The sequence below is a fragment of the Pollachius pollachius genome (assembly GCF_949987615.1).
Source record: "Pollachius pollachius genome assembly, chromosome: 4".
Lineage (NCBI taxonomy): Eukaryota > Metazoa > Chordata > Actinopteri > Gadiformes > Gadidae > Pollachius > Pollachius pollachius.
Genome location: NC_136937.1, coordinates 11,351,641 through 11,365,490, shown reverse-complemented (window position 1 = coordinate 11,365,490; position 13,850 = coordinate 11,351,641). Strand labels below are relative to the sequence as shown.

Sequence of the window (13,850 nt, the reverse complement as noted above, 5' to 3'; positions counted from 1 at the left end):
GAAAACCGACCATCAACCATAACTTCTGTTTAAAAAAGGAGATAAAAAATCCAACCACTGGTCAAACACTTCATCTCCTTAGAAGTAGCATGGGACAAAAGGCAACAAAAAGAAAATAGGGCAAAAACATAACCTCTTTGTTAGCCGTTAGGGTGATACACTGCAGGTTTAAATCAAAGTTTCACATCAATCCGGGCAACTCTAAACATGGAGTAAAAAAAAAAGAAACATGCAAGGGATTGGCAAAAACAAAAACAAAAGATTAAATGGCACAGGTCAGGTTTATTTTCTCCCAAAAAGCTTGTTCTTTGCTTCATACATAATAAGGTAGGGAGGGTTTCTGCATCCATGGCCTCCATCAATGGACCCAACTAAGGTCCTATAAATCATACATTTCCATAATATGTGCTCAGATCCCCTTACTTTGATTAGGAAGCATGGTGAAACCAGGCCACGGCATTGATGTTTTGATTTACATCCGAGTACAGCGAAACCACTAAATGCAGTCGTTACTGATACTCATTTCAGCTCCAACAGTAAACTACATGATAAGCTTGTTCCTAATGAACAAAAAACATTGAATAACCAAGGAGACAGGAAACATAAAATTTGATAAAGGCCTTCCCATTTATCTCTATAGGAAAAGAAGGACCAGTTTGCATGCTGACTGCACACTAAATTATTGTCTGCGATTAACACAAAATGGTTGCTTATGATAGTATTTAATATGGAGTTTAAAAAAATAAACAATGGCTTGTATTCAAATACTGAACCAGAGGCAGCATCTGTTTTAAGAAAACATTCCCGCCAAATTCGGTACAACTAAAACTGGTTTATGTGTGGAGAACATCCTTTCATTTAGTTTTAAGTTAAGTTTAAGTTGTGTGTATAATAGTTGATAATCACTCACAAATAAACCAATTAACCCATTCGAACGACCTACATCAAAATGGGATTATGATTACGTCTAACAACACTTAATATAATATACATGTTGTGCGTAAATTGTATATATTTTAAGTATGGTAGAAATAGAAGTTCAGGGGATTCGACGAAAACGTTTAGATTATGAAGCTACATCTTTCTCTTTCACTTTGTTTTTCTATTGTAATGCAATCCAAGTTCATTCCAAAATGTGGGAATAAAAATAGCATGGCTATGGCTACACAAACAACAGTAGGCTAAGGTATATTTTAAAAGGTATGTATCACATTAAAGAAAAATCTCTAAGTGGGAAATTCTTCACATTTTTGAATCTCATTTCATATATCACACAGACTAACCATAACTTACACACTGGGAAATGGCTTACGTGGAAGAGGGTTTAATTTAACAACAAACAAATAACATACATTATATAAAGATATTACGGACGTCCATTGCTCACCAATAGCAATTTCCACCATGGCATGCAGTGCAGACAATGCAGAGGGAGTGCGTGATGTAAACACAACAGCACTTGCTCGGATGGCGGCACGTGGACCAAAGCGTTCCCTCCTCTAACATAAATTATCATTAACAAAATCATAATAAATACATGCAGGCAACCCGAACGCTCACGGACGTGTTTCTTCAGGGGCAACGTAGGCTAGTATCTGCTGCAAGGCCTTCGCGAATACACATGCAACAGATACACTAACATGTTTACCAAATATTGCTTGGATTTTAGAATAAATATAACATAAATAAACACTAAATTCCGCGGTACGCTATTAATGACATGCCATTCATGTCGAAACCGGACGTTGTGTTCTGACAGAGGGCGATGTTGTTCCTAGCAATTGTAAACAAACATGTCTACGACTTTGAGACATTGTTGCAACTTGCCCGCAGAGCGCATTTGTCATATTAAGGGTCCTCATTGCGATTGACACAGGGTCTCGTTCTCTTATTTACGGGAAGAAGGTACACGCTTTTACTCCAGTTATTGCGCAAGAAGTATTAGCGAATTCCTATCAAAACAGGAAGCTTGGGTTTTGAAACGGTGTTCAACACAGAGCCACATTCAACCAAGCACCAAATCATACAAATGCACACAATCGATTGTTCAATGACCTTGTGTAAACAAATACAATTCCATTACCTGCTTCCCTCGATAGAATAGCCGCTGCTGCTCTGGATTAACATGGAAGATCTCCTGTATTTTCAACCGTAAAGACTCAATTTTGGTCAATCTAGAAAGGTCCTCAATGGTTCGCGTTTCCTTCCCGTCAATAGTACGAATCTGAATCCACATCGTTGCAGCAACGCTACTGTAGCCCCCCCAAAAAACAATAAACGTGGGTTTGTTTTGGAAAACAAGGGTTTGGGGAGAGGGGGATAACGATGTAAAGGTTCAGTGCTCCATTGCGCTTTCCTCTGCAGGGGTAGACGGGCTCATGCAGGAGGTGTCTCACATGGGGTCGCGGCGCCAAGCAAATCTCGCGAAATAACATTTAAGCGACTACAGTCTGCAATTAAAGGCGCAGCTACCCCCTGTTCTCCGATAAGCGAGCATGTACCGTTACAGGCATCGTTTGTATGCGCAAATCGCAATTTTATTGGTTTGAAATTAAGTTAATGCCTGTATTGTCATCAGTGCCCCACTTTGTTTTGTCTGATAACTTATAATCTCATTACGGGATACATTTCTGAACATATTTACTGAATTATATGCTAGTAGGTCTACTTCAATGCGTTTGAAGGCAGCAATGCTACCCGGAGCAAGGTAGAAAACATTCAATGGAAATTATAGCTAAATGTATTATTATTAAACATGGCTACTTTGAAGATGCTCTTTCCAGTGTTGCATTAATGTTTGGTGACATCTAGCGGAAGAATTAAGACAAATCCTCTCAAGGTTCACATAAAGAACCTCACTATCTCATTCATTCATAACACTATAGGATTGTCGATTATAATCCAAACCAAATGCCTAAACACATGTATATTTTTAATTGCAGTAACATATAACTAAATTTAACGTTTAACACCATACAAATATTACTTGGCACGTAGACGACCATTTTTGAGCTATATAGTGTAATTATTTTGAAGGGTATAATTGACTCAAGGACTCAATGGTTTTCATTGTTAATTGAAATTGTTATATATTTATAACTTTATATGTGTATATATATATATATATGCTCAATATCCCCCTAGAGATGTGTGTGTCACGCTGCTACGTCGATGGCGTACGTTTGCATTGGGCGCGCGGAGGGGGAGGACGCGGATAGAAGTACTCCTGAAGCATGCTCAAAGTACTTTACATAATTTTTTAGAACATTTCTTGAATAATAACTTACACGCTGCACTATTTACAGAAATAATAATAATAAAAAGCAATGTCTTCAAACTGTATGTTCGCGTAGACTCTTCTCCAGACAGATATAACTGATGAACTGAAATCGGATAATGTAACATGGTCGGCTAACTGTCTTCGGACAACTCTGGGTTCCCCACTGGATATTTTCGATATCGGATTCTCGTGTGGTATTCTATTCATTTTGTTCAGTAAACACAGTCGTGTCCGAAATGCATAACGACCGGAGGCATTGCAGACGACAAATTGGAGACAATAGCAGGTGAGGACGGCTAGCAAGCTGCTGTGGTAGCTATGCTTGCTAAAAAGCTATCTTGCCTTGTCTGCAGCAGCACTGAAACGCTGAGGTTTGTTGTTGAACTAACCTCATGGTTAGGGCTTTTTGTTACAGCTGAGGCGATTTTGGATGAAAGAAATGCCAGAAATTACTATATAAATGGCTTATTCTTTAACAAGAATGATTATGAAACTTTATTTCGCTAGCTCGAAAGCACCAGCATAGATGGCCAATGCATATTGGAAAGAAAAGTTTGAGCATTGGGTGTTTACTTACTTTCATTATGAAACAAAACGGTACTTAATTCCTCTGCTTCATACTTTATTATATTTCATATCAATTTGTGTAGCTGTCACGGCAGTTGTAATATTGTAGTAGAGACCTCAGTGCACATCACGTTGTTGCGCAAACACACAGTAAATGCGTAAACAACCTATCTGAAATGTGCATTGATTGACACTTGTTATTCTCCTTAGGTGGTTACACCAGCATCACGGACCATGGGGTTATGGCCCATTCATACCCTGCACCGTGTAGCCATCAGCAGAACCATCACCAGAGACTCTCATCATTCAAACCATGTCCTCATCAGAGTCAAAGTGGCACAGCAGCAGAACTGAAACCACCAGCCTGATCTTCAACAAGGATGCACTGCGTAACGGGGACAGTGCCACTGGAATTATGGTAGAGGCTCATGGCGTTAGTGGTGGCGGCAAATATGCCAACGCTGTCGGGGACCAAGTCGAGATGGGGCCAGACTGCATGTCAGAGATATCCAACAGTGACCTTTCCCTGCCTGAGGTTTGTGTCTCCACCAACAATGGTAGCTTTGAGGAAGACATGAACTATGAGGTCCAGCAAGCCTATCGTATATTCACCGGGTTCCTCCTGGACAAGTACAAGGGGATCACTGGTTCCTTCGTCCTCCCCGTCGGTCACTTGGAGGCACAACGTGGCATCGGTGGAGTAGGGGGCCGGGGCCTCGCTCGGCTGAGACAGTCCATTTGTATACAGACGATAGAGGAGAAGTTTGTCGGCCAGCAGTACGACAGCATCACAGAGTTCGTGGCGGATTTCAGGCTGATGTTGGAGAACTGCTACCGCTACCACGGCGTGGACCACTGGCTCTCCAAACAAGCTCAGAAGCTGGAGGTCATGCTGGAGCAGAAGCTTACACTGCTGTCAAGGTAAACTAACAGAACACTGAAGAAATAGCTTTACAAAACCATGCTGCCAACAAAATTTGTAATTTAAATTTCTATTGTGTAATAATAATAAGTCATAATTCAGATACGTTTTTATATTTAATTAAATTTAAGAAGGGCTGCCACAATTGGTAAAAACGTCATCTGTTCTCAAGGATGCGAACAGGTAGAGAATCTTCCCATTGTTATTGTAACAGTTTACTGTTGTATAGAATTATCTCGCTCCACCGTGACTCAAAATCAACTGTTGTGACAAACCTTAAGAAGCCTTTTTTTTGAATCTGCCAAACCAAGGACCCTGCGCGAGAAGACCACTTTGGCGGTGACCTCCAAGGGGCGTTTTGGTGTGGAGGAGGAGCGAAATTCTGGGGGCACGTCCACGAGACGGCGCTCTGCGCCTCGCAGCCTGACCACCATCACTGTGGGGGGCCACGAGTCCCTCATGGTGCAGAGCCTCAGGCAGGAGGAGCTGCAGAGGGTCAAGGATGAGAAGAGGTGAGCCGGTGGGACGGGAGAGGAATAATAGCAATGCTGTAGTATTTCAATTACATTCTTGACATTAAGTTGCTTAGCATATATAATATAATATAAGATCTGGTATATTATATTATATATAACTGGTATATTCAGTTTGATGGGTTCTGGTTGTGCTTAGAGTTCCAACTGTTTACTGAGAAAAACGTTTTATGTATCTTTGGCTTAACCCAGGCAACGTGAGCTGGAAAAGAAGGAGGCAGAGGAGACCTCGGCCAAGGAGCTGGAGGAGTGGGAGCAGAGCCTGCTCTCCCAGGCCCTCCCGCACCCGTTGGACACCCTCTGGGAGCTGCCCGCCATTGGCCACTTCCTGTGCCTGGCGCAGACGGCCCTCAACCTCCCCGAGATCGTCTTCTTCGAGCTGGAGCGCAGTCTGCTGATGCCCCGCTGCAGCCTCTTCCTCTCCAAGGTCATGTCTTCGCTGCTGTGCGCGCCGCAGAAGCGGCCCACCGTGCACCGCCAGCCGCCCCTGCCCTACCGCCGCTGGGAGCGGGAGCTGAGGCAGCGGGTGCTGGCCTGGTACCGCGCCACGGGGGCCTCCGACGACCAGCCCGGTCGGGCGGAGCAGCTTGGGCTCTGCCACCAGTTCTTCTGCGTCCTGGGCAAGTCGAGCCCGCTGGAGGAGCTGCCCTTCCACCTGCTGCCCTTCTACCAGCGCGTGTGGCTGCTCAAGGGGCTCTGCGACCACGTGTACGAGACCCAGAAGGAGGTACAGGACGCGGTCTTGGCCCAGCCCATCCACGAGTGCAGGGAGTCCATCTTGGGCTACGACGGCGTGGAGAACGCGTACATACACTTCCCGCACTTCTGCGGGGCCGACCTGCGGATCTACTTCCAGAGCCCCTGCACGCCCCCCGCCTTCCCCTTCCCGGCGCTCTGGGCGAGGAAGGTGGACGTCAAGCTGGAAGCTGAGCGCGGCGTGACGGACGGGGAGGACCGGAAAGGGACGGGGTGTTACGGTGTCTCTATGGTAACGGGGGAGTTTGAGGATGATGAAGAAGAAGAGGAGGAGGAGAAACATGCACATTTCAAAAGGGAAAACGGAGGCGGCGAAGGGAAACACGAAAGGTTGACCTTGTCGTCTCTGAAGGAGGCGGACTCTGACTCGGGTTCCTTCGAGGACGTCTGGACGAGTGTGGACTCAGAGTCCAATTTGAAAGCACACGCAAACTCCTCGCGAGCACGCCTCCAAAACTCAGCCGGAGACGGCGTTGACGAAGTCCATTCGAAACAGAACTCTGAGCGGCGATCCAAACGAGTCAAGCAGGAGCCGGGCCTACCGGGGGACTCTGGACGCACCATCAAGGCCGAGACCCACGAGCCTTGCCTCAGCGTGGGGGAGCACTGCTACATGGGCAGGTCCCCGGTCAGCTCCATGAACCTGGCATCTCCCCCTAGACCCACAGATGTCAAAACCCAAGGAGGCCCATGTACCCCTGTGGGACAGCAGGCCCCCTCCTCGTGTTCAGAATGTTCTATAAGCAGCAGTGTTAAATCTGGCCGGCACAAGTGTCGCTGTAGCGCTGCGAATGCCGCGGCCACCACCCCTTCCTCGTTCTCCTCTTCATCTGAAAGCGCGCAAAACTTGAGTGAAGAAAAGACAACTGACGCAATTACAGGGACTAGAAAAAGAAAGCGAAAGAAAAAGCGAGAGTGGGTGCAGCCGGTGGGGACGAGGGAGCAAAGAAGGCTGCAGAGTCTGGAGAGGCCGAGATTTTGTCGGACGAGGTCGGCCAAGACGACCACAAAGCAGGCTGAACCCGCAGTCCCACGGAAGGGCAGAAGTAGCAGAGCCAAGACGGGTGAGGAACATCGGTCTTTGCCGTTGTCTGTTTGCAGTTTTGTGGTTTTTAAAAATGTTTGAAGCCGTTAATGTTGATTGGGGTTATGCAACACTGCTATGACTTCTTCCTTTGTGGTTTGTCATTTCAGGATGCAATTCAGCGGTGAATGATGCTATTTATTTCAAGTGTCTCTGTTGACAAGGGAGTTGAATTAACCGATCCAAAACCAAGACCTGTGTTTTGTTCTTTTATTCAAAGGGAAGAAACTCGAAACTTCTTCAAATGAAACAAACCAGGAACCCCTGGTTGAATCACCATTTAAGGTAGTCTCAATTTTTCAGTATCACCAAAATAAATCATGATGACTTTATCACGGTGACTTGCTCTTTAGCGGTGACACTTGCTGCACCCCATCCTGACTGCTGTTGGGTAACGCTTGGTGTAATCTTCAGTTGAAAACCCTTCCTCTTTTCTGATCGGCTCCTTCGGCCTGTCTCTTCTTGTTTGTGTTTTGGCGTCTCCTTCCTGCCTCCAGTTGGTGTGTTCAAGCATCGAAGAGCTGCGGGAGCTGATCAGCAGGACGGAGGACCAGCTCGACGCACTGCAGAGCAACAAGAAGAGATCGGTTAGATCCGACGTTATAACGATCGTCAATACTTCTATATCGGTCCTTCAGTGCAACTCAATGCAGCTTACCTCCAGGCTTTCTGGAGGGAAATATTCATCGTGTTCATATCTTGATCCTGGAAAGTCTGATTAACGGTTTGTGTGTGTGTCATCAAAAAAAGGGGCGGTGGTATTTGAAGAAGGAATCTGTGAAGGATCTTCACATCACGCTGATCAGACTGCTGAACGAGCTCTCGCCCTGGGAGCCCAAACTGGTGAAGGCCTTTCAGAGAAACAGGTAGGACAGGTCACACTGATGACGGATGGTATGCTTTTGTATGCTGCTCGGTTTTGGGGATGGGATTGCATTCACTGCAGCTGAGCAAGCGGCCTTGGTTGGGCTGTCGCAGCCATCTCAGCCCACTTTATTAATAATAAGGACTTGTATTTCATGTATGTTTACGCAATGCAACATTATATTACTGTCATTACATTGCCATTTTTCCTGTTTCCTTCTCTCATTGCTTGTCAGACTCCGTATGAAGAAAGAATGCGATGACTTCAGGAAACACCCGGACTACAGTAACTTTGTGCGTGAGGAGTGTGTGTCATCATCGTGCTCGTCCTCGTCCTCATTGGACCAGGAAGAAGGGATTTCCGGGAGGGTCACATGTGACCTGTCGGATCACTATAGAGAGAGAGAGGAGGAAGACATGGAACATGCTGTTCCCAAGGGCTTCTGGACCAGAGGTAATAAAACACATCAACTCGTTGTTCACTCATTCTAATGCAATGGAAACTGAAATAACCCACGTGACAGCTTGGGTCAATATTGGGTACATTTTTTTGTAAGTGGTTAACCATTGATTTTTTTTCGGAATTTGTAAAGGTGCATACTGGTTGTCAGGATTCACAATGTATTAAATAATGTGACATGCCTTATGTCCAATCAGCCCCAGAGTGATTGAATAATCTTTCTCTCTAAAATATATTCAGCAAAACGTATCATTCAAGCCATTATTGATTACTTGATTCGTTTTTTGTGACTGGACATATATTTCCTGACAATTGGTTGCAGACTCTAGGCAAAAGACGCTCTCAGACTTTTGACTGAACTGTGAGAAGTAATATAAAAAACGCTTTTATCTTTTCAGGAAACTCCACGCAGCTAGGGACTGAAGCTGCTGGAGAGGACATGGTGATCTACGGTACCTCAAGTCACCCCAAACCCTTGCTAAGAAACATAGGCGAGGACCTTAAACTTTGCAGAGGCCAAGCTCCAAACGTGGACCCTTGTCTGACGTCCCCCACGAACACTGGATTGGAATCTAGATCTGAACAAGACTCAGCCCAAACAAGGGACTTGAACTCAGTGCTGGTGGCTCCAGCACCAGTCTCTCTGAGAGCCAGAGTCCCCATCCTCCACCCCACCATTGGACTACCTTGGGGATACACGCCCATCCCCACTCTGTTTGCGAAGAGCGTGGGAAACAAAGTGACCTTAATGAAACGTCCTGCTGACTACCTTTTCCCCGCGAGTACTATTGCTAAGTCTCAAAGATGTGTGGGCTCCATGCCTCCCTCCCTGAAAACTACGGCAAAATCTCCAGCCCTGCAAACACCTCCTCCTCATCCTCACCGGACCGTTCAGTCAACGCACCCAGAACCATTAGAACAGAGAAAAACAAACAAACATTTGGTAGCATCCACAGCATCTGCCAGCCTTGCTAAAGCCCCTCCAGCCAAGCCGACGCAGATGGCGGTACCAAAGAGCCCAGTGAAAGTAGTCTACAGGGTGACGGAAGGGCTGGATCATGTTCTAAGGCAAGACGGCACCGGCCAAGTTAAGCTCACTGTGCAGCCCTTTATGGACCAAAAGACCGGCGAGAAGATCATGAATCAGGTTGTGATTCTTCCTTCGAAACTGCTCCTTCAAAACAATGAAAAGGTGTCTTTCAAGCATCACCCACAATCGTCTAAGAGCATCCAGGCCCTGGTTTCGAAGACAGCCAGTCCCTTATGTACGGCCACCAACGTGACTGGCTTCAGCATTCCAGAAGGACGGATCCCAGTTCAGCAAGTGGCTCCGCTGAAAGAAACCAGGACAACGCAACACACCCTACCTCCATCTGGTGTGTCTTGTCTGCAGCAGAACACTGTAACTACGACGAACCGCAAGGTGGCACGAGTCTGTAGTCTCCAGAGTGCCACACAAATCCAATCGCTCATGCCAACTTCCAGCAGCATTCTTGCTAACGCCGAAGGCGCTAAAGCGCCCAAACAGGAGTTGAAGACGGTGTGTATCCGGGACTCGCAGTCGATTCTCGTCACCACAAGAGGAGGGAATACAGGAATAGTGAAAGTTCAAACACTGGCAGAACAGAGTGCACATGGGTCCTCACCTGCAAGCCCAGTCATAACCATCTCCCCTCAGTTCAAAGCCTTCCTCGTATCCAAAGGCTCCCCTCCTGTATCTACATCCTCTTCCTCTCCGACCATGTCTGTCACTGTCCCTGCACCCATGGGTGACTCACCAGCCCGGAGCCCCTTTGTTTCAAAGTCTCCTGTAACTTGTGCAACACCACTTCTCACCACAGTGTCAAGCATCGCTGCTCCTGCAGGAGCAGCTGCTTCAGTGGGTCACAGCATCAACCCTGCTTCTATTCTACCCACAAAGGGCCCACGAGCAGTTAAGACTGTAAATGCCCAGACCTCCCTGGTGAAATCCAACATGATCGTGCCGTCTTTGCGCACCAGTACACCAACCGCTCCCACGCAGGAAACGTTAATGGGCAAGCCTGGTCTGAAAAGGCCAAGTACTGAAGAGAGAACCCAGTTGACCAAGTTTATCTTGATGAGTCCTTTGTCGTCATGCCCCTCCACCAATGCAGCCCTTCCAAAAGTCACTTCCCCGTTATCAGCACCGCCTCCTGGCTCGAGGATCTTGTTCATCGGAGAGCCTGCTGCCGCGTCGCCCACCACCACCCACATAGGAGGTATCCCCAAGCAGGTGCCTGCACTGGGTATCGCTCAACCAACAGTTGCCACATCCCGCTCCGGGGAAGGAATGAAGACAGTCCTGGCTCTGGGCCAACATTTGGGCAACGCGAAATCCGAGTCACTGTCAAACCTTAAGAACTTCACTCTACCATCAGGTAGGTTGATTTGGTTGTCTTTACGTTGGTTTTATTACGTTCCACTCATCTGCTCATCAAAGGTAAGCAAAAGTGGGAATTGTTTAACGCATATCCTGGTTATGTGTGTTGGCAGATGTTGCGATTAACCATCCAGGGCAGAGACAATCCTTTGGACAGACCATCGACACTGTGCTGCAGTCCCCTTCCAAAAGCACACCAGGCACAACATCCACTGGACATCTGCTTAAAGCTTCCACTTTGGTTCCTGGCAGTCCCGTCCCACCTGCGGCTTCCATGACAACCAGTTCTTCGCTCATAGAAACCCCTTCTGTAGCAGTCCCCCGCAGAGAGACCTCAAGGTGCACATCTACTGTCCCTTCTTCCACAGGGTACATCCTTGCGAATGACCTTGCTCCCAACCTATGTGCACCACCGTTCAATAAGTCCCCCCTTGGTGCTCTGAATGTACATCCAAACTTGGCCAACCCAACCACCTGCAGCACGGCCAACCAGCCCCGAAATGTCATCCCTCCCGTTGGAAGTGCACCTCATGAAGTCATGCCTTCGACCCAACCCCCTTCTAGTGTCCCCCACCAATCTACCTCCACTTCAAATATCCACAATAACCCTGTCAGCACTAACACTTTACCTGTGACCGCCCCCACCCCCAGCACCACCTCTACTGCGGTAGCAGGCCCAGTTCAGCAGAGGATAGTCATAAACACTAGCACCCACCTCGCAGCCGGGACACAGATCCTCCTCAACAACGCGCGCTTCGTGGTTCCCCCACAAGGTTTAGGTCCGGGCAGCCATGTGCTCATCATCTCTGGCCAAGCGCCCAGCACGGGTAACTTCCAATGCCCCACAGCAGCTCCCCTCACGGGGCTGAGGCCCGTCTCGGCAGCCCCCAGGTTGGCTGCGTTACCCATTTCGCCCCATCCCAGAATACCCAGTGTGCCCGCTCTGAGGTCTCCCGTTGCGTTAGGCACATCTCCTGTCGGGTTGCCCGTGCTCCCCACGGTACCCAACGCAACTCCAGTCCGATTCGTAGGAGCCCAGTCTCTAAGCGCGTCTTTGATGCCTAACGTGACAAAATTGGTGTCGGTTCTGCCACAGTTTCAAGGTAGCCGGGGGCTCTCCTCACCTGCCGCAGGGACATCAGCTTTGGTCACATCCCCCATTAGGCTAGACTGCAAGCCAGCCCTTGTTTTCGCAACAAAAACCATTGCATCGGTACCCGGAATCCCTCCGCCAGCTGTGAGATTATCTGCCGGGACAACTAAACCAGCCCCTGTTACAACCTCTTTTCCACAACCTAACATGACTCATTTGCACACCACCACAACACCTCCTGTATCCTCACTTTTAACAGCCGGCACATCCTCTGTTTCCATACCCTGCACTAGTACAGACCCCATAGCCTCTGTGGCATCAGTTGTAGCACAGTCACCAGCAGGCATACCCCTTTTGGCATCTACTCCTACTACCATGGACCCCACAATGGTTGCCATTCATGGCTTACCAGTTCATATGAGAGCATTTGGCATCCCAGCAACATTCTCACCTGCCAGCACTATACCACAAGTAATCCTGCCGACAGGACCCAACGCCCTGCCGACAGGACCCAACGCCCTGCCGAAAGGACCCAACCAATCAGTCAAACCACAGCTGACGATGTTGCAGCCGCAGCCGCCGGGCCACCGGACACAAGCAGTTCCAACGGTGGCCGTGTCTCCGATTGTAAGTACGGTTTCTAGGATTCAGTCCTAGGATTCGGTCCATTCCCGTTGCTGCAGGTCAGGCCATTGGAGGTGTGATCAACAGCCACCAAGCGTCTCCTGTGGCAAACCCTTCTCCCCCTAGCAGCACTTCTGAAATGGCTCCTGGTAAACAAATTACCAAGTCATCCATCGTTGTCATTATGACAGCTCCAGCACAAGGAAAGCCCTTTCTTCAAACACTTAACAGAGCAACATACAAACATAGAATCCAGTCTGGACGATGCTGTTTTGAACAGGTATATTCGAGTAGCCAGCGCCTGCTCGCTTGCAGAAAACCCCCTGGGGAGCCTGGTAATCCTGCCTTGCACCGTTGAACACTTGGCACTGACCGCTTCATAAAACAAAACGTTTGCAGCCAACAAGTAGAGACACAAGCAAACGAATGAATTCAGACCTTTCGCCAACTCATGGCAGGACTTATTGTGACACTACTATTAAACAATGCTTACTGGGAGGGCTGATAACATTGCCTCTAGGGTTCCTGAAGTTTCTACTGAAATGCATTTGCTTATAGATTGATAGGTGACTGATCAGATCAGTTCATTGCTAGTTTGAGTTATTTCATGGCCAGTAAACACAAATGCTATAGATAAGTAGATTGGTACAGTAGAAGAAAAAAAGGTGTGTTTGATACTAAACTCTTTCATGATATTTATTGACTGTGACATTGACATTGATTGGTATCACAATTTTCAAGTGTATCCATCAGTTAAAATTGTCTTAATTGTATTTTTTCTTTCCAAAAGAATAACTTTGTAAAATAAATCTTGCTTTTTAGGATTCTCAAATTAATCAACGACTTTGTAAGACCTGTTGGAGTATATAAACAGTGTTTTGGACTTGCATTCATTTATTTCTACCATATAGATTTTTCAGAAATATTTAGTAAAGACATTTTCATTTGATACATGCGGACATCTCTGCATCAAAATAAACAATGCAATTGTCCCCCTACCAGTGTATGGTGGATTGCTCCATTTAAAGGTGACATATTATACCACCAGGGTTAGGGTTAGGGTTGTTTAGCTGTTTTGTGAGTGTGTTTAGCCGTTACCAGCCATTTTGAGAATCTGCCTCTTCTGACATCACAAGTGGGCGTGTCCACCTAGATGTATGAGGGATAGATGAGCAACATTTGCTACAGTCCCATGGTTAGACTGGTAGACTAATCTATCCAGCACACATCTAGGTGGACACGCCCACTTGTCAGACGTCAGAAGAG

At 47.1% G+C, this 13,850-nt stretch overlaps 2 protein-coding genes across 3 annotated transcripts in view; one reads left to right on the top strand and one right to left on the bottom strand.

The window, feature by feature from the left end:
* The window catches only part of uhrf2 (ubiquitin like with PHD and ring finger domains 2), a 28,843-nt gene extending 26,472 nt beyond the window's left edge, over nt 1–2,371 (bottom strand). For both annotated transcript variants that reach the window (XM_079734753.1, XM_079734754.1), the window contains exon 1: nt 2,084–2,371. In XM_079734753.1, coding sequence (XP_079590879.1) covers nt 2,084–2,236 — 153 coding nt within the window. In that variant the 5' untranslated portion in view covers nt 2,237–2,371. The remainder of the gene's footprint in view (nt 1–2,083) is intronic.
* An 851-nt stretch (nt 2,372–3,222) lies between these two features.
* Nucleotides 3,223–13,408, top strand: brd10 (bromodomain containing 10). The gene is made up of 10 exons (XM_079734552.1): nt 3,223–3,566; nt 4,058–4,768; nt 5,081–5,281; nt 5,495–7,122; nt 7,363–7,427; nt 7,640–7,729; nt 7,893–8,008; nt 8,243–8,460; nt 8,865–10,865; nt 10,981–13,408. The coding sequence occupies exons 2-10, from the start codon at nt 4,161–4,163 to the stop codon at nt 12,615–12,617; spliced, it is 6,564 nt and encodes a 2,187-aa protein (XP_079590678.1). The 5' UTR covers nt 3,223–3,566; nt 4,058–4,160; the 3' UTR covers nt 12,618–13,408.
* Nucleotides 13,409–13,850: the final 442 nt, after the last annotated feature.

Bases quoted from the DNA above. Each gene is read 5' to 3' on its own strand.
- brd10 (XM_079734552.1), top strand. From the start codon at position 4,161: ATGTCCTCATCAGAGTCAAAGTGGCACAGCAGCAGAACTGAAACCACC. The intron at 5,282-5,494 runs GTGAGCCGGTGG...GGCTTAACCCAG, and splicing joins AGGGTCAAGGATGAGAAGAG to GCAACGTGAGCTGGAAAAGA. The intron at 8,461-8,864 runs GTAATAAAACAC...TTATCTTTTCAG, and splicing joins CAAGGGCTTCTGGACCAGAG to GAAACTCCACGCAGCTAGGG.